Below are 27,697 nucleotides of genomic sequence, written 5' to 3' on the forward strand. Positions count from 1 at the left end.
TATGTATTTAGAGGTTTTATTAATTTAATTTAGTTAAAAATTACACAATTAAATTGGATGGAATTTGTTTTTTATGAAATTGAAATGCATAAATCTTAAAAAACAGGCTAATATATATATATATATATAATTTTTTATTTATTTATTTATTTATTTTTGAGTGTATAATCTTCGTGTCACCTGTACCTAGTCTTTTTTTATTTATTTTTTTATTTGTATGGTCTCAATTTGGGGACTTAAAAAAGGTGTATTGTATTGTTCATATGTGGTTAATTTACTATTGAAGTGTACTACATACCACTTCAAAGTTCTTGACTAAGGATATATTATAGGCTTAGGGAAAATATAAAGAGCCAACAGCTTACCGTTTCGCATCAGGCATGGGCTGAAAGCTGGGCAGGTATATAACTGGTTAACTGAAGGGCACCAAATCCAAAAACCTTCACATTTAACATTATGGTTGCATACAGTAACAAGTGGCATATATTAAGTAATTAGCCAGATAAGAAGTGTAACATGATTCAAAATGACCAGTAAAAACAAGGTTCACACCATTTTGACCAATAAATATTCAAGAGCAATATTTATCAGCTTAAATATTTTAAAATAAAGTATAAATAAAAAACTGTTTATTCGCTTTAGAAATTTCCACAACTTTTGCAGGCCTCAAAAACACAATTTTAAAATTCCCTAATATTTTCCCTGTAAATAAATGATTATTTTCATCCCAATTATGAATAGTTAAAAGGAATTTTTTCCCCTAATAAACAGTAATTGAACAAAAAAGCACAACAGGTACTCTTTTATTGTTTGTTCAAATTTATGTGGCTAACAAGTCAATAATTACAAAGTTTTCAACCTTTTTTTGTTTTGTTGTTCTTTTAAAGTAAAAGCAGTAGTGTTCCAAAGATCATTGTCCATCTGATGAAGCAGACAGCCCAGGTGAAGTATGAGGGAGGTACAGGAAAAAACATTCACACAAAATCAATTCCTTGGACTAAAACATGTGCAAGTTTTTTACAGTGTTTAAGAAGGGCAGGGGACAATATAATACATTACCATCAGCCTTGTTAAAACCACTGAAATGCTTTAGCGCAGAGTTTACTACTGAAACGGAAGTTGGCACTGAAGGCACACTTGAGTGATAATGGATATGCCAGCCATTGCTTTAGATAATGTGTCCGCAGTCCTCTGGTGTCAACAAACAATCTCATATCAGTGTTCTGATACAAGTCTTTAACAGTGAAGGTCCCACGTGGCTGCTTGATGGGCTTGCATGTGTAAAACATGGCTATGGTAAGATAACCTTATCACATATACTTTTTTTAAACTTTTATTTTTAAATAGAGCACACAAAGCAGTAGCAGCTTAAGAGACGAACTACTGAAATCCTATGAGTATTTTAGCTGTGTGCCATTTCCTTTATTAATAAAACACATCTATATTTAAGGTATGTTCCTTTTTGTTGCTTTCTTTTTCTCAAAGTGATAAGCAGTGTTCCATCAACTAGATATATTTGTGGGAAACATCCAAGTTAAAACATGAATATTATAAAGGCTGGTTTAAATGCAGAATTTGAGAGACAGAGAGAATTATATAATAAAAGTGCCCTCTGGTTTGGCTTAAAACCCCCAATGTCTGACAAATGCCATTGTCTCTGTGTCACTGATCTACTGCTCATATGAGATGAGGCAAGCCATTTCACTGGTCCGTCAAGAGCAGTGAGGAATTGTGTTACTTGTCCAATTTGTTTATACAAGAATGTCACAGTTCTTTCCTTCCAATACGCACTTTTCTTTCCCCATGATGAGTGTGGAACTTCCTGATAATATACATTTAAAAACAGCATAAGAATTCTCTTTTCCTTCCATTCTGTACTTTGAAGGGAAGCTAATAATCCTCTATGACAGATCAGTTCAAGAAGCAATTCTGACAAAGCAGATGTAATGTATCCGTTCATTTACTAAAGTAAATAATAATAATTAAAAAAGAAACTTGAAGAAGCATGGCATGAAATTAGGATTAAAAATCAAATACAGGTCCATCATACGGCTAATCTGACCCTGTTAGTGACAATACCACAACATCTCCACCAGGGGACAGTCTATGACTTTTTATTTTATTTTATATTAATCTGATACTCGGTGGTGTTTTGACAGGGTGTTCCACTTGTGAAGACATATCTGTTCTTTTGTCTACCCAGCAGCAGGAATAGGGTAAACTTCTGGCAGGTGGCTTAGAAGAGTCTTGGCACTTCTTAGTGAGTCCTATCAGAGTAGAGATGTACAGTATACAGGGGCTGTCTAGTGTACAGGGCCATTCTCATCCATCCAGGGTTTGATCTAGGCTGTCCAGAGTGAGCTGACTGCGGTGGGGAGAGTTGGGGCTCGGGGGGCTGCTGGGGTTGGAGCTGTTGGAGGGGGTGGAGTGTTTGGTGGAGTCAGAGTCGGGCTGCAGGAGAAGGCAAACACAGAGAAATTGATAAAGGAACAGTATTAGCATATCTGTTCTTTGTTGTCTAGGCAGTTTTCACATTATTGCAAAAATGTCCAGCAGTGAATGTCAATGCATCGCAGGAGATGTATGTAATTTTTTTCAGAAAAGTCATAAAATCCCACCACATCTCACATTCTGTTTTGTGTTTAACAGAATTCCATGGTGGAAATTACGGTGATGGAAATGACATTTCTGTTAAAGTTTTTTTTAAATAAAATTGCTTCTTTGTCTCGCTAAGGCTAAATTAATAGCGTTTTATGTATCCTAAATACACACAATTAAACAATATTTTCTTGACTGACACTTTTGTTGACTTGGTTAAAACTTTTTGGACAGGCGTCTGCAATTTTTCATACAAACTTAAAAGTTCACCATTTACACACATACTGTGGAGCAAATAGACTTAATGCATTCCACTAGACAGTGGCAAGTACTAGGAATTTTTTTTTTTTTTTTCATATCACCTTCCATCACAATATGCAGATCTGAAATGTACAGCTGAAGTCAGAGGTTTACATACACCTTAGCCAAATTCATTTAAACTCAGTTTTTCACAATTCCTGACTTTTAATCATAGAAAACATTCCCTGTCTTAGGTCAGATAGGATCACTACTTTATTTTAAGAATGTGAAATGTCAGAATAATAGTAGAGAGAATGATTTATTTCAGCTTTTATTTCTTTCATCACATTCCCAATGGGTCAGAAGTTTACATACACTTTGTTAGTATTTGGTAGCATTGCTTTTAAATTGTGTAACTTGGGTCAAAGGTTTTGGGTAGCCTTCCACAAGCTTCCCACAATAAGTTTTTTTTGGTCCATTCCTCCAGACAGAACTGGTGTAACTGAGTCAGGTTTGTAGGCCTCCTTGCTCGCACACGCTTTTTCAGTTCTGCCACAAATTTTCTATCAGACTGAGGTGAGGGCTTTTTGATGGCCACTCCAATACCTTGACTTTGTTGTCCTTAAGCCATTTTGCCACAACTTTGGAGGTATGCTTGGGGTCATTGTCCATTTGGAAGACCCATTTGCGACCGAGCTTTAACTTCCTGGCTGATGTCTTGAGATGTTGCTTCAATATATCCACATAATTTTCCTTCCTCATGATGCCATCTATTTTGTGAAGTGCACCAGACCCTCCTGCATCAAAGCACCCCTACAACATGATGCTGCCACTCCCATGCTTCACGGTTGGGATGGTGTTCTTCAGCTTGTAAGCCTTACCCTTTTTCCTCCAAACATAACAATGGTCATTATAGCCAAAAAGTTCCATTTTTGTTTCATCAGACCAGGACATTTCTCCAAAAAGTAAGATCTTTGTCCCCATATGCACTTGCAAACAGTGGCTTCTTCCTTGCTGAGCAACCTTTCAGGTTATGTTGATATAGGACTCATTCTACTGTGGATATAGATACTTGTCTACCTGTTTCCTCCAGCATCTTCACAAGGTCCTTTGCTGCTGTTCTGGGATTGATTTGCACTTTTCGCACCAAACTACGTTCACCTCTAGGAGACAGACTGCGTCTCCTCCCTGAGCGTTATGTTGGCTGCGTGGTCCATTGGTCTTTATACTTGCGTACTATTGTTTGTACAGATGAACATGGTGCCTTCAGGTATTTGGAGATTGCTCCCAAGGATGAACCAGACTTGTGGAGGTCAACAATTTTTTTCTGAGGTCTTGGTTGATTTCTTTTGATTTTCCCATGATGTCAAGCAAAGAGGCACTGAGTTTGAAGGTAGGCCTTAAAATACATCCATAGGTACACCTCCAATTCAGTATAGCTCCTATCAGAAGCTAATTGGCTAATTGTCTAAGGCTTGACATAATTTTCTGGAATTCTCCAAGCTGCTTAAAGGCACAGTTAACTTAGTGTATGTAAACTTCTGACCCACTAGAATTGTGATCTAATCAATTAAAAGTGAAACAATCTGTTTGTAAACAATTGTTGGAAAAATTACTCGTGTCATGCACAAAGATGTCCTAAATGACTTGCCAAAACTATAGTTTGCTAATATTAAATCTGTGGAGTGGTTAAAAAATGAGTTTTAATGACTTCTGACTTCAACTGTAGGTGGCGCTCGAAAAATGTTTAGCCCTCAAAGATGTGCTTGTCCATAGACATTCAGACTAACGGAAAATATTAGATCAGCGCTCGACAGGAACAAAACACTGGATTTTCATGAGGTTCGTGAATTACATCTGTTTAAATGAGATATAATAGAAGTTTTATTGGTATTTGCCTTTGATCATTAGAAAAGTACGTTAAAAGTTGCAGGGAACTGTTGAGGAGAGGCTATTAGAATACGTGCTTTAGATGTAAATAAATGAGCGTTCCACAGGATTCTGGATTGGCTCAAATTTTGTGAGGTTTGTTTATTACATCTGTTTAAACGAGATATGCGCATATTTGCATACGGTATATAATATTAGTTTTATTGATATTTGCCTTTTATCATTTGAAAAGAAAGTTAAAAGTTACAGGGAACTGTTGAGGGAGAAAGAAACAGGTGAGCACTTTAACATTATGAGCTCAAATGCGTCTGCCACAGCTCATACACTGATCAGCCATAACATTAAATCACCTGCCTAATATCATGTAGGTCCCCCTTGTGCCGGCAAAACAGCTCTGACCTGTCGAGGCATGGACTCCACAAGACCTCTGAAGGTGTACTGTGGTATCTGGCACCAAGACGTTAGCAGCAGATCATTTAACCCTCTGGGGACGACAGACGCGCCGGCGCGTCCTGCTGGATTTTTTCCTCATAACAGCGGAAACAACTTAAAATACTCCATCATTTTTGGGCATACAGATAAGTGTAAGACATCATTAGAGACTATAAAAGGTCTACTTTTATTTGTGTACACTCACAATAACAACAAAACCTTGTGCTTTTGTAAAATAAAGAAAATAAAATAGGGTGCGCTTTCAGCCGTCTCGTCTCCGCGAGCATCTTTCTGAAACATGTCACAAAAATGAACTGAAACTCCGCGAATACTTATCACACAAACATGAAACATATGTCTTAAGAAAGCTTAAAATGTCTACTTTTAATTAAAACAATTCAAATGTGATCATACCCACCAGCAGAGCACACTATTCATACGGTAATGTGTGGAGGCGATCAATACAAATTTACATTTATGCATTTGGCAGATGCTTTTATCCAAAGCAACTTACAGTGCCCTTATTACAGGGACAATCCCCCTGGAGCAACCTGGAGTTAAGTGTCTTGCTCAAGGACACAATGGTGGTGGCTGTGGGAATTGAACCAACAACCTTTTGCTTACCAGTTCAGTGCTTTAGTCCACTATGCCACCACCACTCCAGTAAACGCCCCCAACAAATGGTAAACGCCCCAAACAATGCCTTGAAAAACATCAGGTTCATCATCAGATTCATTCACTTTCCTGCGCGTTTGGAAGATGGCACGCTACACAGGTGAGGAGTTCACATTCTCCTCAGAAGAAGAGCGGGACTCCGATGAACGTTTGCATTTTGAAGAGTGACTTGATCCAGCCGAGGATACAATTAAGTCATTTAGTTTTACTTACATTAGTTGACATGCTATTTTATATAAACATGTACATATTTTACTAGTTGGACTATTTCCAGACTTGCCATCCAGTATTCAGAGTATTGAAATTTGAAATATATCCTAATAGGCAAGTTTTAGTTACATTTAAATGTTGTTTCGGCTAAAGCAGGTATATAAATTGTATGCTGTATGATATAAATATGATATGTAATATGATATAAAAATAACGATGAAGTAATGATGCTGAAAATTCAGCTTTGATCACAGGAATAAATTGCATTTTACAATATATTCAAATAGAAAACAGTTATTTTAAATTGTAAAAATATTTCACAATATCACTGTTTTTGCTTTATTTTGGATCAAATAAATGCAGCCTTGGTGAGCAGAAGAGATTTCTTTTAAAAACATTAAAAAATCTTACAGATCTACAACTTTTAAATGGTAGTGTAGGTCTAAAGTGAAGTCTTTATGTGAAGAAAATGTATAGTCAGATTAACTTTAACTTAAACTTGAGTTTGTGAATAAGCTACAAACAATACATTCAATCATTAAGTCTCCTCACATTCATTCTCTCTCAGTCACATTCCTCATTGATAGGCCCAGGGGAAGGGTCTTTGTCTCCTCAGGTGTGAATCACATCAATATTCATGATCATTCACGCCTCCTCGCATATGGCCTTTCTAACACTAAAAGTGTCTTACAAAAGTTAAATTACTATATTGTTTTGTATTAATGAGTAATCAGGATGGTTTTCACATCATTTTGTAGCAAAAACTCTAGGCTACAAGATCCAGTTCTCAAAAGTCTTGTGAACAAATGTTTAGTTTGTGTTATATGGCCTTATTTCAGTGACTTAAAATTTTTGTTTTTTCAAAAACCACGCATAAACGTTATTTTCTCAAAAATACAAACATGTACATACATGTTGCTCACATATTATTGTAGCTCAGTTTGTGCTGAATACAGTGACTTTAGCCATTAATATGTTTTTAAGCAACTGAAAAAAGCACAAATGTCAAGGCATGTCAAAACTTCTCCAGGGCCCAAAACACCCTCAGACCCCAGAGGGTTAAGCCCTATAAGTTGCAAGGTGGGGCCTCCATGGATCTGACTTGTTGGTACAGCACATCCCATAGATGCTCAATCAGATTGAGATCTGGGGAATTTGGAGGCCAAGTCAACACCTTGAACTCTTTGTCATGTTCCTCAAACCATTCCTGAACAATTTTTGCAGTGTGGCAAGGCGCATTATCCTGCTGAAAGAGCCCACTGCCATCAGGGAATACCGTTGCCATGAAGGGATGTACGTGGTCTGCAACAATTTTTAGGTAGGTGGTAAGTAACAAAGTAACATCCACATGAATGCCAGGAACCAAGGTTTCCCAGCAGAACATTGCACAGAGCATCACATTGCCACTTCCCATAATGCATCCTGCTGCCATCTCTTCTCCAGGTAAACGATGCACATGCAACCGGCCGTCCACATGATCTAAAAGAAAACGTGATTCATCAGAGGCCACCTTTTTCCATTGCTCCATGGTCTAGTTCTGACACTCACGTGGCCATTGTAGGGGTTTCGGCGGTGGACAGGGGTCAGCATGGGCACTCTGCTCGGCAGCCCCATCATCAAGCTTGCTGCGTAGCTGCGATGCACTGTGTGTTCTACACTTGTGCTATAGTAGCTCTTCTGTGGGATCGGACCAGACGGGCAAGCCTTCACTCCCCATGCACATCAATGAGCCTTGGGCTCCCATGACCCTTTCACTGGTTCACCGGTTGTCCTTCCTTGGACCACTTTTGGTAGGTACTAACCACTGCATACCTGCCGTTTTGGAGATGCTCTGACCCAGTCTCCTAGCCATTTCAATTTGGCCCTTGTCAAAGTCGCTCAGATCCTTACGCTTGCCCGTTTATCCTGCTTTCAACACATGAAATTCAAGAACTGACTGTTCACTTGCAGCCTAATATATCCCACCCCTTGACAGGTGCCTCTGTAACGAGGTAATAAATGTCATTCACTTCACCTGTCAGAGGTTTTAATGTTGTGGCTGATCAGTGTATATGCGGACCATTTAAATGACACTGTTGCACACCGGTCTATTATTGAAGTAACACAATAGCATGTAACAACAAAACGAACTTTGACTGTTTATTTACATGTCTCAGTTGCTTCACATGCAAGCAGGTGGCGCACTCAAGAAACAAATCGGCCAAACAGGAAAATGTATCGACCAATGCCGATAATTAAAACAGTCAGAACATCGGCCAATTTATCAGCCTCGGCGATATATTGATCGACCAATAATTTGGATGATGCAATCCACATCTCCAAACGTAAATGCTAGCAAAACTTTTAAGGACTGTGAAAACACATACACCTCGGCAGTGGTCATAGTTGCTTCGCGAAAGTGGAAGTGTGAAAAGGGTTCATAGTTGATAATATATTATAAGATATAACATTGGATTATTCACCCAAGCAAGCTCACAGATAAGCAAATAAAGGCTAATTTTGTAGAAAACTGCAGAAGATAAGAGCAGATATAAAGTCTGTGGCTGCTTGCGGCTTACAGCAGCAGTGATTGGCGCCTAAATGAGACGTTTGTATATAATATCTTACAGAAATCATATTTCACTTTGTGATTCTTGAAATGTTTTGAAATATTTCAAACGGTGGCATTACGGCAACAAAATAAACTGTATTGTCACATTCCTGAGAATAAGAGCATTCATTTGATATATGACTTGTCAATTAAGTGCTATGTGAAAGACTTTTATATTCAAATGAATATTTTTACCACATGACCTCTAGGTGGTGCTTATTTGCGACGCGGATGTTTTCAGGCCTTATTTTTCTATTTTATGTAAAATAAATTCAAAAGTGATGGTGTTGTATGAAAATTTCAGATTCTAAGCTTTCAAATGATACTATATATGCCTGACTTATGCATTTTTTTTTTTATTTTTTTTTTACTTGTTTCGTGATATAGCACCACCTATGGACCCTCCAGCTGGTCCATAGACTTTAAGGGGTTAACAAGTCCACTAACTTTTGACAAACTTTGATGGGGCAAAACTGTTTGATGTTGTGGAAATGACGTCACAACTGTGGGGCAGTCATAATTTTTGAAAAATTGACAAATCATTTTCACGCAGTACATATTAAAATGGTTTGTTTAATTCATTATTATATTTTTTTAACATGTAATAATTTGTATTTTTATATTAGATTTTGGATTTAATATTGAAAGTCTGGGTCTGGGACAAGGCTAAAACAAAATCTAATCATAAAAGGCATTCGAAAAGTACCAAAAATAAATGATGAAGGGCCTGGTAAAAAAGTTTTAATTTGACATTTATATAAGTTCAATTCATATAACAAAAAAGTTTAAATCTGTTCAGTTTAAAAAAAAAAAAAAAAAAAAAAAAATCAACCCTTGGGATATGAAATTGCCTGAAGTTTAAAAAATACCCTTAAATGTGTATAATTTCTACAACACTAGCATCACTGAAATAAATAGCAAAAATAATGTTTCGAAACTGGTTTTCTGAATGCACTCCCCCGTCTGCCATTACACTTTTGGGGAAAATCAACCAACAAATTGCTTACTTATAATTGGCTCTGTATATTAAGATAGGAGAAAGTACTTTAACATTGCTTATTTAAAGGTGAAGTTTTTCATTGAAAAGTCTCTAAAGTCCAGGTGTTTACAGTGCAAGTAAGCTGTACCTTCAGAAGTAGGGCAGTTATTACAGCCCACAAAATCAGGACACAAGAGAACTTTCTCAGTGGCCAAAACCACATCATGTTTTTAAAGCAATTTTCAAAATCTGGGGCAAGCTAAATAAAAACATACCCCAGCAAAGGTCCTCCAGGTAGACAATAGATTTGATTTTGGCTCTAAAGTTTTACCTCTCTTTCATAGTCTTGATCTTGATCAGAAATACTGCGAGACGACCCTGCTCCACCAAAATCTCCTCCTCCTTCAAGCACAAAGAATACGTTTAAGGTATTGAGAATGCATGTTTCATAGTTATTAGGTGTGTACACAGTAGCTGCTTGTCCATGTGAGTCTGCATATGTGCACAACACCCACCTGAGGCAGTGCGGGTGATGTGGGTCTTACTCCTCTGTTGCCGTGAGATACTAGACAGAGGGCGTGGCTTTTCTTTAGATGGGTCATCCTGAGAAGAGGGCATCACACTCTGAAGTGGAGGAACAAATAGTCAGACATACACTTATAGAGTTGGCCATAATCATACACACTTGTGAAGAGATTTGTAATCACTGTTTTCAAATGTAACTTATTTTGCACTAACACTAGCACTACTGGTTTGTGCAAAGTGTTTAATGCACAGATTATACTCAACATGATATGTAAAAGTGGGCTCTGAAAGCTATGGTATTTTGTCTATCTTAAGGGTGTCTTCAAATTTAAAGTAGCTGAGCTCCAACATCTGATTGAAACCAATATAAACTGGCAAAAGCCCTAACAAATTTGTATTTCAAACAGTCCAGTTCAGAACATTCAAGACATGTACCAACACTTCACACTTAGATTTCATCTCCTGAAATGGCTTAAAGGAATAAAGGAATACTACACCCAACAAAATGTCATAATTTACTCACCCTCATATCGTTCCAAACCCATATGACTGACTTTCTTAGGCAGAACACAAATGGAGATACTTCAAAGTATGCCACGATTGCTGATTTGCATAGAATAGCAGTTGATAGTGACTCCCTTTAGCTTAAAAAATGACCCAAAAGTGTAAAAATAGTTAATGCGACTCGAGCATCATTTTCCAAGTCTTCTGAAGGCATGCGATCAATTTGTATGATGAACAGGCCAAAATGTAAGTTATTCACTCTAAAATCAATTCAAATCATTGATCAACTCAAGTATACAGAGTACAAATCAAATATGCATACAAGTTAACTTCACTGTTTTTATGCGTCGCGTAACCAAACATCATGATGTCCTGACACAAGACACAAATGATTGTATGCCTTGAAAAGACAACTTAGATGATGATTTGTCAAGCTTTAATGTCAGGTACTTATTCAACTGCAACTGCATCAAAATCAGTGATCGTGACATTCTTTAAAATGTATCCTCATGTTTCACAGAAGAAAGCAAGCCATATGGGTTTGTAACAACATGGGGTCAAGTAAATTATGACAATTTTAATTTTTGGGTGAACAATTCCTTAAATTGATACAGAAGTATCTCTGATCTTCATTAAATCAGAGTCACTACACTCAGAGATGAACAGAGTTTAGCAGGACAGGGAAAGGAAGACGAGGGGTTGGAGGGTGTGGTGAGGGAAGAAGGGATGGGGAATGGGAAGAGGAAGAGGGGTGGGGGGTTGCTAGCCTACCCTTCCCAGGGAGGATGTGGAAGGTGAGGAAGAAGAAGAGGAGAACTGAAGCAGGCTCTGCTGGGAGGAAGGCTCTTTCTGCAGATAGAGCCCGGCAGAGACGGGACTCATGTGATAGACGTGCTCAAAGTTGGTCGGAGGGGAGATCAGGGCATGGTGACGAGAGGATGAGGGGGAGGGAGTCTCACTCGGCTGCTGCCACGGCAACCAGAGGAAAGAGCAAATCCACAACCAGAGTGAAAAACAGAAGGAGAGAAGTGAAGAGGAAAAAGAGAGACAGAGAAAAGGGTGTGAGGGTGGAAGAGTGTGGGGCTGGCTGGCTTTGAATAAGAAGAGACATGGAGAGAGAAGGGAGAAACTTTGGTGCTGTGCAGTTGTAAAATGAAAAGGATGTTAGGATGAGAAATAAAGCCCTAGCAGTCAGGATTTCTTTGAAATGATTTTTTTTATAAATCATCATAAGCCACAACACTATTGAAGCCATCACTGAAGTGTATTCAAGCCCCAATAACACTAGGGGTGGAAAGCTTATTCTGATAATTTTTTTTGTGGATTGATCCAGAATCGTGGGTATGAATCATAATGCATCCTTGAAACGATTTTTTCCACCACCCCTAAATAACAACGTAGGACATTGTTTGCAGTCTCAAAATGAACTCATCTCTTTTAACAGAGACCCAAGTTCTCAGATTTCACAGATTTAAATGACTTTTTCAGGATTTTGTACAAATTCAAACTTACTCAGAGTTTACTTGGTTATTTCTTCAATTAGGAGGCACTTTTTAAATTCTAGTAACTTACTGAGCATCTATAAGAAAAGTGTTTGTCAATTGTGTTTCTAGGAGCCCCATAGCGCTGCACATTTTGGATCTCTTAACTAATACGGCCGATCTCCTGATGTCGACAAAGCCATAATGAAGGCATTACCAGAGGCAGATCCATGAGGACCTGCATGCCATCGCCTGGGCCCATGTGAGCGACGTGGTTGAAGTTGGTGGGGTTAGAGATCAGCTTGGATCTCATTTCAGGATCCCTCAGCATCTCCCTGTGGAAGACAAAGTGAAATAACAGGCATTAGAGACAGTGCAGCAGTAAGTCAGTAAGAGAAATCGAAGGCTGAAGGCACCTAACCTCCTCTGTTGCAGCCGTTCCTCCTCTGGCACTCTGAAGAGGAACTTCCTCTTGCTGCGTGTCCTCACCATCAGCTTCTTGCTATTGTCTGAGGTCTCGGGGATAGCAAGTTCACAGCCTTCTGCAGAAAACAAGGGAATGAAAGTGTGTGAATGTGAAGAAAGAGCATTGATCACAACATTGAGAAAGAAGGAAAGTTGATACTGTGGGTGCTTCTCATTTCTGAAATTGTGCATCCTGGTTTCCTTTCCTTGCTTCCTTTCCCCACTTCCTAACTCCTCCATCTTAGGAAACAAGGATCAATGGAAATGAAACAAGAACAGAGGAATTGAAGCAAGACAGATTTGTCCAATGTAATGCCCTGCTCACTCAAGCATCACTTCAGAGTGCCGTCTCTGTGCAGCTGCATTACCCCGGTGCACTTGCTGTTGAAACTTTTTTTTAAATATATTCAAAATAAATTCTAATAATTCAAAATGCACTGTTAAAGAATGTGAAAATTATGATATATTAAAATGGTAAAGGTGAAACTATAAAAAAAAAAAAAAAAAAAAAAACGTTGTGCCAGATGTGGAGGAGGAGAATTTATGCGTGCGTCAGGTGTTTTGACAAAAAAGTATTCCACGTAGGATGCTTCTATGCTTCCTCGCTCAAGCATCCTCTGGAAGCTTCCTTCGTCCTCTGTCCTTCATGATGGCGGACTTTGACCGGTTTCTGGGTCACATGGTTGAGGACGGAGGAGCAAAGAAACGAGGATGCACAAAATTGTATCTGTCCACAAGACAAGTATAAAATATTGCGCAACAAAACAAACACAGTCAATAAGAACTGATGTTTAACATAGTCATTTGTAGCGGGATTTTGGAGGAATTAGATTTCTACAGTGGCAAGAATAAGTATGTGAACCCATTGGAATTACCTGCATTTATGTATAAATTGTATACATTTGTCTTAAAATCTGGTTTGATCTTCATCTAAGTTATAATAATGAAAAAACACAATCAGTTTTAACTAATAACACACAAATTATTGTATTGTTCTTGTACATATAAATACATCATTCAAACACTCACAGTGTAGGTTGGAAAAACTATGTGAACTCCTAGGCTAATGACGTCAACAAAAGCTAATTAAAAACAGGAGTTGGGAAACCTGTCATCCAATTAATGAATGAGATTGGAGGTGTGGGTTAGAGCTACTTTGACTTATAAAAAGCACAAGCAGCATTCACAAGAAGCATTGCTGAAATGAACATGCCTCGCAAAAAAGAGATCTCAGAAGATCTACAATCAAGAATCGTTACTTTGCATAAAGCTGGAAAGGGTTAAAAAGTCATCTCGAAGAGCTTAGATACAGTGCATCTGTATTAACAGCGCTTCACTTTTTCCACATTTTGTTATGTTACAGCCTTATTCCAAAATGGATTAAATTCATTATTTTCCTCAAAATTCTACAAACAATACCCCATAATGACAACATGAAAGAAGTTTGTTTGAAATCTTTGCAAATTTATTACAAATAAAAAACGAAAAAAATCACATGTACATAAGTATTCACAGCCTTTGCTCAATACTTTGTTGAAGCACCTTTGGCACCAATTACAGCCTCAAGTCTTTTTGAGTATGACGCTACAAGCTTGGCACACCTATTTTTGGGCAGTTTCTCCCATTCTTTTTTGCAGGACCTCTCAAGCTCCATCAGGTTGGATGGGGAGCGTCGGTGCACAGCCATTTTCAGATCTCTCCAGAGATCAATCGGGTTCAAGTCTGGGCTATGGCTGGGCCACTCAAGGACATTCACAGAGTTGTCCCGGAGCCACTCCTTTGTTATCTTGGCTGTGTGCATAGGGTCATTGTCCTGTTGGAAGGTGAACCTTCACCACAGTCTGAGGTCCAGAGCGCTCTGGAGCAGGTTTTCATCAAGGATGTCTCTGTACATTGCTGCATTCATCTTTCCCTCAATCCTGACTAGTCTCCCAGTTCCTGCCGCTGAAAAACATCCCCAAAGCATGATGCTGCCACCACCATGCTTCACTGTAGGGATGGTATTGGCCAGATGATGAGCGATGCCTGATTTCCTCCAGACATGATGCTTGCCATTCAGGCCAAAAAGTTCAATCTTTGTTTCATCAGACCAGAGAATTTTGTTACTCATGGTCTGAGAGTCCTTCAGGTGCTTTTTGGCAAACTCCAGGCGGGCTGTCATGTGCCTTTTACTGAGGAGTGGCTTCCGTCTGGCCACTATACCATACAGGCCTGATTGGTGGAGTGCTGCAGAGATGGTTGTTCTTCTGGAAGGTTCTCCTCTCTCCACAGAGAAACGCTGGAGCTCTGTCAGAGTGACCATCGGGTTCTTGGTCACCTCCCTGACTAAGGCCCTTCTCCCCCGATCGCTCAGTCTGGCCAGGCGGCCAGCTCTAGGAAGAGTCCTGGTGGTTCCAAACTTCTTCCATTTACGGATGATGGATGCCACTGTGCTCATTGGGACCTTCAATGCTGCAGAAATTTTTCTGTACCCTTCCCCAGATCTGTGCCTCGATACAATCCTGTCTCGGAGGTCTACAGACAATTCCTTGGACTTCATGGCTTGGTTTGTGCTCTGACATGCACTGTTAACTGTGGGACCTTATATAGACAGGTGTGTGCCTTTCCAAATCATGTCCAATCAACTGAATTTACCACAGGTGGACTCCAATCAAGTTGTAGAAACATCAAGGGTGATCAGTGGAAACAGGATGCACCTGAGCTCAATTTTGAGTGTCATGGCAAAGGCTGTGAATACTTATGTACATGTGATTTTTTTTCAGTTTTTTTATTTTTAATAAATTTGCAAAGATTTCAAACAAACTTCTTTCATGTTGTCATTATGGGGTATTGTTTGTAGAATTTTGAGGAAAATAATGAATTTAATCCATTTTGGAATAAGGCTGTAACATAACAAAATGTGGAAAAAGTGAAGCGCTGTGAATACTTTCTGGATGTACTGTATTCATCTGTCCACTGTTAGACAAACTGTCTATAAATGAAGACGATTTTGTACTGTGGCTACTCTCACTAGAAGTGACCGTTCAGCCAAAATGACTCAAAGGCCACACCGCAGAATGCTCAATGAGGTAAAAAAGAACCCTAGTGTGACAGCTAAAGTCTTGAAGGAATTATTGGAACAGGTTAACATCTCTGTTCATGAGTCTACTATATGGAAAAAATTAAACAGGCATGGTGTCCATGGCAGGACACAAAGAAGAAAGCTGCTGCTTTCCAACAAAAATATTGCTGCACTGAAACTCAGTAGAAGCTGGGTGATGTAGCAGTACAATGACCCTAAACATCGAAGTAAATCCATAATAAATCCTAAGAACATGGCTGAGCTGTAGGGCTATTAAATTAGAATTCAAATTTGAATATTCATAGAATTTAAGAAAAAAATGCACATTCGAATGCTAAAACTGTGCATTCGAATTTTGGATGTGTGCCGAGCACTGACGATGACTTCAGATCGATTGCATTATTGCGCTAAAAAAGGCTAGACACAGCGCAACAAATACAATTGAACAGAAAGCGGGTTTCCTGAGATGCTTTTAAAGTTCTTTTTAATTAGACATATCATCTAAAAAACAGCACTCCTGCATGAGACACTGAATAAAACAAAAAAATAAATAAATAAATAAAGACGTTCGTCTAGCTCACATTTACATAGAAAAACAGATGGATGGCTGCAATAGCGTTCGGTGTGAACGGCCCCTTACAGTAGGTGGAGGTACTTGGACGTTGCATCTTGCTCACTTATAAGCGTTTCTCAAATTAAGCAATGAGTTTTTTTAAATGCTTTGTCAGGAAAGATGTTCAACTTGGAAATGTGCATCTCGAGATCCTTGTGTTCGGTTCCATTCGGTTTTGTTCCATCTGTTTGATCAGCCCCTGGCCTTGGCTCAGTCTGAGCCGCTTCACCACGAGTTCAGCTGAATAACACTGCTATCTGGGAATATTGCTACCCAACATACAACTGCACAGAATAAAAAACAAAGTGGTATTTCGCTGTTATTACGAATCTTGAGTCTGCGGTAGTATACTGTGGCATCAGTGCAAGTGTAACACCATGTGAACTCAACTGTCTATTGAAGTATTTTCCCCTCATTTTATTATGATTTAACATTTGAAAATATGGACTGACTAAAACTTTTATGCACATTAGTTGAAAATGGAATGCTCTTTTTTAACAGGCAGGAATGTTCTTTGCAATAATATAATGGTACTGTATGGTTTATTTATTTAATGCACCCTTTTGTGGATCAAGCAAACAATGTCAATTTAAAAATCAGCTGGCTTGAAAATATTTAAGGTAAAAATTAATCTAATCCGCAGCTACCAGAAACGCTTGGTTGAGGTTATTGCTGCCAAAGGAGGATCGACCAGTTTTTTAATCCAAGGGTTCACTTATTTTTTAGCACTGTGAAAGTTTGATGGGATGTCTTCAATAAAGACATGAAAGATTATAATTGTTTGTGTGTTGTTAGATTAAGCACATTGTGTTTGTCTATACTTGTGACTTTGATGAAGATGAGATCACATTTTATGACCAATTAATGCAGAAAACCAGTCAGCCATTAACTATGTTTTAGCGCATCAAAATAAAGCTGATGGAAAAGTTATCGCTAAAATTTCACAAGTGTCGACATAATATTTTTCCGTTTAACTCTAGCGCATAAACTCTATGTTGATACTTCAAATGTCGCAAAAAAACTGGTTTGGAAACACTTTTTGTCGAGAAAATTGGCATTAATGCAAAAATGTATTGTTACATGACAGAATTTACCCCAATCATTAGCCTGTGTTAATCATGACGACAAGGTATCCATCATTCAAAGCCAATTTATTGTACGGGATTATGGATTGATCTTAACGGCATATAGATCTGATGCCGCAATCATGACACTTCCAGGAGTGCCAACACAAATACCTCGTATCATGCACATCGACAACTGCACGGAGAACAAATGAATGGCCACTGTTTGCGATTAATTTAAATTGCGGTAGCCATCCGTTTATTTATTAAAGTTGCTTTTCCACACTATTCAAAATAATAGACAGCAGTCATGGAATTAGCCCATAATACAATGTGCACAAATACATTTCTGTGCACAAAGAAGATTTAAATTAAAAATAAATACACAATACTAGGAGAAAAGCATCAGTGTGCTTTTTTGGAACATTAACATATAGTCCAATTCTATAAAATTATTGTTTAGCTTTTGAAAAACTGCCAGCAAAATTCCCCGTTTTCAATTAAATGAGTCTACCAAGTGAATAAAGCATTAAATAAAATAATTACCAAACGAAAAAAATTATATTTTTAGACCTATATATGCCTTTTTTTTTTTTTTTACACAAACTTAAATTAGCTTTACCCTGTTCTGTGGATGAAAAAAGTCTGTTGAATGACATTCTCAGAGTGTTCTACACTTTTTTCAAGACTATAAACTATCAGAACTATTTGTCCAATGCTGAGTTCACTTTCAGAAAAACGAGCTTTTGAACATTTTAAAAAATTTAAATATTTTAAATCTAACCCACTTTACCTCGGATCGCATTTGCTGAGCTTCTTCAGAAAATGTAAATTGCATTATGACACTAAAATTAATTTTTTAATTTGGTCATTAAAAGTTGCTGGACAAATATGCGGGACATAATACAGTTGTGATGGCGATGCTTTAGTTTAGATGATTGTTCAAAATAGCCTATTGAATATCAGGAATGTATCATATGTAAACCCTGCTATTACACCACATCAATTTTTTTTTAATAGCTGTGCACCCAGCATATACACATCAATGGATGGTCCTTATAATAAGACTGAAAGTTTCCCCCACTAGCGTACTTGGTGAAGGTTGCCAGCTTGAACAGGGCCATGCCAATTCGCTTTTTGGTTGGAACCGGTGGCAACCTACGACTGGCGCAACATCAAGACCAATATTAGCCTTCAGTCCTATCAGAAGGGCAGCTGCTCCCTTTTGATTGCAATTCCGTCTTCTGATTGCTTTTATTTGTAAAAATTAAAATGATAATAAGCTGGCTAATTTCAAAGAATTGTCTCAATACTCTCCCCATTTTACCAAAACTTCAGAGGAAAAAAAATTTAGGGACACCTGGGAGGCAAAAGGTGCACAATCAGCGATAAACACTTATTTCTATATGGAAACGGCTTAAGGGCAGATTTCTTTTGCGATAAACCAAAACTTATGTGACAAAGTGTTTTTTTTAGGCATGACGTCATCACGCACACTTCCATTTGAATGGAAATGGGCAGAAGACGGCAAATTTCCCAAACTTTTTTTTAGGCATTTTCACTTTGTCGATAACAGAACAGAGCGAAAAGTGGATGGAAACTAGGCTAAAGTGGGTAGGAAGTGAATTGTAAATGGAACAGAAAGGGTGGGACCATGCATTTCATTTCCAGTGTAGCTCTTATGAAGAGATGTCTATGACTCTGTTGGACTTTAAGTTTAAGCATGTGTGGGCCTGCTAGTATATATCTGCATGTGTCAGTGTATGAGAAAGTAAGAGTTACAATTGACACCACTTTACGGAGGACACGATTCCTCATTGGTGGGCTATTGCAACCAGACAGTCTAACTAAGAAACTCGCCCTCATAGGTAAAGCATATGTCACCTTAAGAGGAAATAGTGTGTGTTGAGACAGTAGAGTGTGTATGTGTGTGTGTGTGTAAAGAAGGAATGGATCAGACCTGAGGAGTTGTTGTTGAAGTAGATGAGGCGGGGCTGCTCAGAGCCCATCAGGTTGAGACTACCCTCCACATTCAGGGGCCGAATCTAAGAGAGACATAAATCTTTGAACTTTGTTTTAATTTCAACATCAAAACTTCAGGTTAAAATGTGTACAACAACATGCATGCATAAGGGAAAGTGTATGTTTTCGGTGCTGACTGGTCATTTATTTTTCCACTGCATGCACAGTATAATAATTTTTTTAAAAATACATTTAAATTAATAATATAGGCATGTCAACTATCATGTTAAAGCATATCATGACATACACAACCCCAAAATAACCATTGAAATGACACACAGTGCCTTTCACATACCTTAAAATTAGGATACTTCAACTCACCTTTCTTAAAGAAATGGTCTGGACCCACTCTGTGGTGTGGACATCAAATACATCAACTCCATAATCATTGTACACCGTCAGGTAGTTAGAATTTGAGCCTGAAATAAGTGGAAATTAGTCAAGACCTCATATTCGTGATTATGAGAATGCACAAAAGGCTTGATCTGTTGCAAACTGCAGGGAATAACAATGCAAAATGCAAATAACCAAATGGGCAAGCATAGTTGGATAGTAAACTAAATAGGCTTATCAACTTTAAAAAGTTGATTCATTTTTATGGAAAATTCTTTCCATAAATTGTTTTGTGCATCCAATCAAACTCTAGAGTATTTTGGTACAAATTCTTCACTTAGTAATATGTCTAATACTAATACAATATTTGGCCAAGGTTTTGTTCCATGTGTTACGCTGGTAAATAACACTTCTGCTGTTGAATATGAATTTACAGAATTGTCAATATTCCTAGAGCCTACGTCATGTTAATTATTGTCATGCAGTTCATGGTAATATTAATACATTTGATTTAAAAGGAAATTTTTGCTACTTTTGTATGACAAATAATTTTGGTACTGTGTTGGGTCACCACATGATGCCCTATGTAAAATCTGATTCCTGTTGCAAAATTTGCACAGGTCAAAACTTTCAAGATGCTGTTCTCATAGAAGAACTGAATGATCTGCTGTAAAACTGGGTTAGAGGCTGGAAAGATCCGTAAGCTCACTATTCTGACTGAAACTTGTGAAACGTGGTTGTTGATGTATTTTGCCAGCTTCACTCTCTCTTCTATTCTTTCCTATTCCTCCCTTTCTTCCAAGTCTATACATGAAAAATACTGGAATTTAAGGAGGGTTTAAAGCTTAACATGAAAACACATAATTAAGATTATAAACACAGTTGCCTAAGTTACTTCTTGTTACTTAAAAGTTGCTGCAAGCAATTTTAGCCCTTGGAATTTCCACAAGCTGAGCTGTTGGATTAGCCACTCCCCCTCTTTCCAAAACTCTGCACTCCAAAGATACCAAATGAGCTTTTTTGAGACTGACACAGAGCAGAAGCAGTTGTCAAAAACAACAGCAGCAAAATAGCGCCCTCAACTGACAACTGTTATGAACAACATGGCATAAAAATGGCATTAAGCCTCAACAATTCACTGCAACTACAATACTTTGAGAACGCGCAAAATAATTGACAGGCAGAAAGTGCCAGAGACCACGGCCCGCGGACACATTTTTTTTGTGGTTTACAGATTCTAGAGCTGTCACAGAGACCGTTGAGATATCTCACAACACCTATTTCATTAATATCTTTCAGGGAGTAGGAAAAATGTTTAAATACCTTTCAATGAAAAAAAAAAAAAAAATTTTAATACAGTACCTTTAAGCCAGGTTCACACTGTACTATTCTGGCCATGATTTTGCTGTCTTAGACAAATTTACTGACTGACTCTCGTCGTAGTGCAAAATCGGCTGTCTTTGATGGTTTAGTGTAACATGTTCAAAGACCGCCGATTAACTGTTTTTGCGATGAATCTTAGCCAATGATGAAGTTCTGAAAGTGTCACAAATTTAGTGTCACAGTAGTCCAGTGTGACTGCTACAACGACCAGATGACTTAAACTCAGTTTGGTTACTGAGTACTGTAAACACTGGCTACTTAATGTCACACAGTGTGCCATGGCTTTTACCCAAGATCTCACTGAGATCAAGCAACAATTGTAAAGGACAGTAAAAATTATCCAGTGTGCACCCGGCTTTAGTTGTTTATTATGCTTTACTTCCCACACAAACTATTAAACACGTACTGCAGGCAAGTGGCATGGCTGGCCACATCAGCTCCTGCGTTCGCGATCGTCGTCCCTGTGCATCTACGTACACTCCCAGCTGACTGAAGCAAAGCAGCAGTTCATTGGCCCCCACTTCCATCGCATGCAAGGCATCCAGGGACTGTTGGGCCAAGAAGGCTAGCGAAGGGTCTGCTGGGCTCACTAAACTTACTGGAGATGACTCTCCCTGCATGGCAAGCAGAGCAAAGCCTGATGGGTAACCCACACACAGCCGATCACGAACAATACCCAGCCACTGGGCGATACCGGGCGCCTGCACCTCCCATAGCTTGCGGTGGTAGGGCTTTGCACGGGTGATTTCGTAGCACAGGACCTGCCGCTTCACGGACGCTAGGAGACACGCGGGGCCACCTGGGCGTAGGGTACCTATGGTCAGAGCCTGGCAGCCTTTTGTTTCTGTCAGTTTGGCACCAAAAGTAGCCTCTGCGCCCTCCAGTGCCGCCCAGGGGTATAAATAGACGTGACGGTTACGGCCACCAAGCAGGACCACCACCTTCTCTTTGGGGATGAACTCGATCTGGCAAACCTTTTTGCAATCAGCAGCACGAACAATGACTGAAAGAGGGGATAATGAGAAATTAGTGCCATATTGTGTACACGAGCTAAGAAAATAATAAAAATTACTGGCCATGAAATCTGCCTTACAAAGGTAAAAGACGGAAACTGAGAAATTGGCTTCAAAGTAACTTGGTTTTAGTGTAGATTTTGTGGTTACAATTTTTCACACTGTTTTCTCTGAATATGAGCCTAGTTTAGCCAAACCCATCAGTCACAGATGAGATCATGGTCTAAGAGACCGATTCCAGTCATAACTTAATTTTGACAAAATGTAGTTACTGTGTTTTGCCTTTGAACAGCAGAACTAAGAACAAGAAAAAAATCAGACCGTACTCTTACCATCTCTGGTGATCTCGACTACAAACAGGCCATCTTCTGTCCCCAAAGCAATACGTTCTCGATCTGTAGAGACGACAACATTTCAAGAGAGAATGAAACAGAACAGATCCAAATTTGTGAACATGAGCTCTCTTTTTCAAAGTCAGCTGCAAAATTTGTGATATCACACCAATTACTACCTAATCTGACAACTGATCAAAGTTTTTAACAGGGATCCAGAAAACTACATATTTTTTAAATTAACTAATTTGTTGGTTGACTGAGTGACTAGTCAGCAAATCTGATGGGAGCGCTGTGTAATTTGGCTGGTTTTGGGTCCACCTGACCTCAACCGGATATGTTTCTTCGGGGCGTTTACCAAACAATTACCATCTTGTATCCAAACATTCTCATTCCTGTCCTGAAAATAGGGCTTTCCTCTTTTTAATTGGTAAATTAGCTGCTATCTAACCAATAAAAACTATTTCAAAAGCAAACCCAGTTGAGTCAAATCAATAACTTATGAACAAGGTACTCACCTACGATGGCAGCAGAGAGTGTAGTTTTGATGGCAGGCAGGCTGCTGTCATAGGCCTCGTCCAGGACATGTACAACTCGGTTCTTCAGCCGGTTCTTGGCCAGGATGTTCTGTAGGCCCTCTAGGATACCCACCCATTTCTTCTTCTCTGCCTCACTCTCAGCTAATACCAACAAAGGCACTGGCTGGATCGGGGAGTTCAGAGTGGATGATGTTACCTGTGCAGTTCAGAGTTCAGGGAAAATATAGTTCATTATCATAGTGATGCACAAACATAGTAACACAGCATTATACAGGGTTTCCACTTTTTATGACCAATGAATTTCCAAAAAATTTCCAGTCATTAGTTCATCACTTGATAAGGATTTTTAAGAATCATCTGAATATCAATCATCGAATACAAGATTTCACTCAAAAGAGCAATTTATCCATTACTGTGTGAACCATGATTATAGGAATACAACATTTCTGAAGCGTACCCTGAGTATGCATGGAATGTCTTTACGACTGGCATGGATCACATCAGAGGCCAGCACAGAGCTAACAGAGAACTCCTCGTCTCTGTGGAAAAACAAAGAAACAATGTCACAAAAATTTAAAATATAGCTAATTTTATAGCCTTAAAGGTTATCCAGGTTTTAAGCGTGTGAGAATATGACTGATCCTGACCTCAAGTCGAGGACCTGACTGGCCATCACAACAGGCTGAGTGGACTTCCCTTCTGGCACCTCATAAAGGAAGAGTTTACAGTCACACACTACAGCATATGCCCTCTGCCAGCCCTTCTTCACACCTGTTGGCTTTGGGATCTGAGAGAGGAGCAAACGAGTAAATACTACATCAAGATCAATTTTAAGATTACAGTTGTGCTCAAAAGTCTGCATACCCTTGGAGAATTGGTAATATATGTACCATTTTGAAAGAAAACATGAGTGAGCAGGCAAAACACATTTCCTTTATTTCTTATGGGATTCATATTCAACTGTAGGTTATAACAGAATGGCACAATCATAAAACAAAACATGGCAACAATGAGAAAAATGAAATGACCCCTGTTCAAAAGTCTGCATACCCTTAGTTCTTAATACTGTGTATTGTCCCCTTTAGCATCAATGACAGCGTGCAGTCTTTTGTAATAGTTGTCTATAAGGCCCCAAATTCTTGCAGGTGGTATAGCTGCCCATTCGTCTTGGCAAAATGCCTCCAGGTCATGCAAAGTCTTTGGTCGTCTTGCATGAATCGCACGTTTGAGATCTCCCCAGAGTGGCTCGATAATATTAAGGTCAGGAAACTGTGATGGCCACTCCAGAACCTTCACCTTTTTCTGCTGTAACCACTGGAGGGTCAACTTGGCCTTGTGCTTAGGGTCATTGTCGTGCTGGAAAGTCCAAGAGCGTCCTATGCGCAGCTTTCATGCAGAAGAATGAAAATTGTCTGCCAGTATTTTCTGATAACATTCTGCATGCATCTTGCCATCAATTTTCACAAGATTCCCCGTGCCTTTAGAGCTCACACCCCCAAAACATCAGTGAGCCACCACCATGCTTCACAGTGGGGATGGTATTCTTTTCACTATAAGACTTGTTGACCCCTCTCCAAACATAGTGCTTATGGTTATGACCATAAAGCTCTATTTTTGGTCTCGTCACTCCAAATTACAGTGTGCCAGAAGCTGTGAGGCGTGTCAAGGTGTTGTCGGGCATATTGTAACCGGGCTCTTTTGTGGCACTGGCGCAGTAAAGGCTTCTTTCTGGCAACTCGACCATGCAGCTCATTTTTGTTCAAGTATCTACGTATTGTGCGCCTTGAAACAACTACACCGTCTTTTTCCAGAGCAGCCTGTATTTCTCCTGAGGTTACCTGTGGGTTTATCTTTGTATCCCGAACAATTCTTCTGGCAGTTGTGGCTGAAATCTTTCTTGGTCTACCTGACCTTGGCTTGGTATCAAGAGATCCCCGAATTTTCCACTTCGTAATAAGTGATTGAACAGTTCTGACTGGCATTTTCAAGGCTTTGGATATCTTTTTATATCCTTTTCCATCTTTATAAAGTTCCATTACCTTGTTACGCAGGTCTTTTGACAGTTATTTTCTGCTCCCCATGGCTCAGTATCTAGCCTGCTTGGTGCATCCACGTGAGAGCTAACAAACTCACTGACTATTTGTACACAGACACTAATTGCAATTTAAAAAGCCACAGGTGTGGGAAATTAACCTTTAATTGCCATTTAAACCTGTGTGTGTCACCTTGTGTGGCTGTAACAAGGCCAAATATTCAAGGGTATGTAAACTTTTGATCAGGGCCATTTGGGTGATTTCTGTTATCATTATGATTTAAAAAGGAGCCAAACAACTATGTGATGATAAATGGCTTCATATGATCACTATCCTTACATAAAAGACTGTTTTTTTTGCATGATCAGTCATATTTTCAAAATCAATGCCAAAATTTCACAATTTCTGCCAGGGTATGCAAACTTTTGAGCATAACTGTATAATAATTTATATGTTGTCTGACATTTTTTAAATATAAATATAAATATATATATATATATATATATATATATATATATATATATATATATATATAATTTTTCTATTCTAGGTCTTTGCCATTATAGATGCAGTAGAAAAATATTTATCTTTAGTAGTAGAAAAAAAAAAATATATGTAAATGGTAAACATTTGACAAAAAATGTCCCCTTAATAAAAAGTTAATTTGTGACACTGGTTCACAATATGCAAAGTTATATTAGTTTATTACTGTAGTTCATATGAGTTTATAATAGTAAGCATAATTTAATGCAAGTGTTCAGGTAAGGCTGAAAGGAATTGTTAATCTGACCAACAGTGACATTTGCCCTTGAGAACACAGAGATTTTACTATATTAGCATTATCTCACCCTGACAAAGCCTTTGTAAGCTGTGCCGATGCCCCTTTGCACGTCAATACCCAGAGGCCTCTTTGCCTGCTCTGGAGGAATGGGGCAAACCTGTGGCGCGTTGTCTTTACAGGACACATGACAGATGAAGGAGCATACTAAGAGAGAGAAAGGAATTAAAACTTAGTAAACATTCACATATAACTCAAATGAAACTAACCTCTTTGTGCTGGTGCATGAAAGAAATCATAAGATTAGTTTTAAAAGACCCCATGAAATCGCTTTATGAGTTTTCTTTCCTGTGTTGACGTATTTCCTATTGAAACAGGAAGTTGAGGTGGGAGGCATATCGAAGAGCTTGTCACCTTTTTTTTTTTTTTTCTTAACATAGCCAGTATACATTTATTACATTATAGCCATGAACCATGATTTGCAACTTGCTAGTGGGCTGCAGGTGGTATTAGGGGGAGGGACATTCTCATTCTAGAGAGCAGTTGATTGGACAAATATCTGTGTAGTGCAAAATAAGTCATCAAGATTTTTGGTCTGTTCTTCCTGGACAACAGTAAATTGTAAATGCATTTATCTGCTAAAAGTACACTACACTGTAAAAATTGTCAGTAACTTTAATGGTAAAAGAATGTAAAAATGCTACAGTAAAAAAAAAAAAAAAAAAAAAGCAGGTTATTTTAACATGTACAGTAAAAAAATGTATTATAATTTAACGAGACAATTATGTAATTTTACAGTAAAGTATTGTAAAAATTAAATTTTTTGGAAGTAAAAAAGTATAATTTTAACATATAATTAACAGTAAAAATGTATATTATGTTTAACAAGAGAATGCATATACTTTTTATGATAACCTATTGTTAAACTTAAAGTGAAAAACAATAAACAGGTATTCCCAGAAGTCCCTAAGTGACCCATAATATTTTATATTTTATGGGAATAGTTCTGTTTCTTCTCATTTTTAATGTACATTGGGGTGTTCTGTGTTATAAATGTATTTTATTTAAATTAATTGTATTACTTTTTATTCTTATTTCTTGTTGTTAATAGCTTTTAAAACGTATTTTATTATTTATCTTGTATTGTCATAATTTTTATGTAAAGCACTCTGAATTGCCATTGTGTAAGAAATGTGCTATATAAATTACCTTGCTTTGCCTTGCCTTATATTAGTAGTTTAGTAAATTATTTAATTTATTGCATTATTTTAGTGTCACATGTGTTACCCTGATGGTGTTATGTGTCTCTACATCTGTATTAATTATTGCTCCTGAAAGGGCCACCCATGATAAGCTTTTAGTCATCATGTGGGCTTTTGTAATTACTATGGTGATTAACAATACATTTCAAAGTGAAAAGCAGACTTTTATAGTTCCAAAAGGTTAATATATTAAGTTTATATTATTTCGTAATATAAACGGTAGTGAACTGTAAAATATACAGGAATTAAAATGACATCCCATAAAGCCTGAAACATGGTCACCATTTTTTTACGATACATTTCTGGCAACCACAGCTGCCAGTTTTTTACCGATAATTGAATGTTTTTTTTTTTTTTTTTTTTAACAATGTAGTATAAAGATGACATCACAGCTTAAATATATGGACTAAAAGCCACAAAACTCAAATTTTGTATTTTATATTGTCTTATTTATTTATCAGCAACACAAAGCTCACCCTCGCAGGCATAGCCCTGTCGGATCTGGCCAACCATCAGTGAGGTACAGTGAGTGCATTGGGTCGGGCTGGAGAAGGTCTTGATGCTCAGTTGGTGAGCTTTAGGCTATTGACACAAACAAAATATAATCAGTAAAAGCAATGAACACATGCTGATGAGCCAATGAGAATATGGCAACAGACTCAAAAGAGCTAATGG

The 27,697-nt window shown here is 38.2% G+C and overlaps 1 protein-coding gene across 4 annotated transcripts in view; it reads right to left on the reverse strand.

Annotated features, from left to right (window-relative positions):
- Positions 1 to 787: 787 nt before the first annotated feature.
- Positions 788 to 27,697, reverse strand: part of cdc42bpb (CDC42 binding protein kinase beta (DMPK-like)) — a 121,942-nt gene continuing 95,032 nt past the window's right edge. For 2 of the 4 annotated variants that reach the window (XM_051645078.1, XM_051645077.1), the window contains exons 23-37: positions 27,499 to 27,604; positions 25,831 to 25,967; positions 23,597 to 23,736; positions 23,407 to 23,488; positions 22,929 to 23,145; positions 22,411 to 22,473; positions 21,472 to 22,068; positions 19,671 to 19,768; positions 19,288 to 19,372; positions 12,546 to 12,666; positions 12,342 to 12,459; positions 11,415 to 11,609; positions 10,130 to 10,238; positions 9,946 to 10,016; positions 788 to 2,451 (exon numbers count right to left, since the gene is read on the reverse strand). In XM_051645078.1, the coding sequence (XP_051501038.1) occupies positions 2,323 to 2,451; positions 9,946 to 10,016; positions 10,130 to 10,238; positions 11,415 to 11,609; positions 12,342 to 12,459; positions 12,546 to 12,666; positions 19,288 to 19,372; positions 19,671 to 19,768; positions 21,472 to 22,068; positions 22,411 to 22,473; positions 22,929 to 23,145; positions 23,407 to 23,488; positions 23,597 to 23,736; positions 25,831 to 25,967; positions 27,499 to 27,604 (2,268 nt within the window). In that variant the 3' untranslated portion in view covers positions 788 to 2,322. The remainder of the gene's footprint in view (positions 2,452 to 9,945; positions 10,017 to 10,129; positions 10,239 to 11,414; positions 11,610 to 12,341; positions 12,460 to 12,545; positions 12,667 to 19,287; positions 19,373 to 19,670; positions 19,769 to 21,471; positions 22,069 to 22,410; positions 22,474 to 22,928; positions 23,146 to 23,406; positions 23,489 to 23,596; positions 23,737 to 25,830; positions 25,968 to 27,498; positions 27,605 to 27,697) is intronic. The other 2 variants (XM_051645080.1, XM_051645079.1) reach the window with 1 other exon arrangement.

This window comes from Myxocyprinus asiaticus, chromosome 19, assembly GCF_019703515.2.
Source record: "Myxocyprinus asiaticus isolate MX2 ecotype Aquarium Trade chromosome 19, UBuf_Myxa_2, whole genome shotgun sequence".
NCBI classification, from domain to species: Eukaryota; Metazoa; Chordata; class Actinopteri; order Cypriniformes; family Catostomidae; genus Myxocyprinus; species Myxocyprinus asiaticus.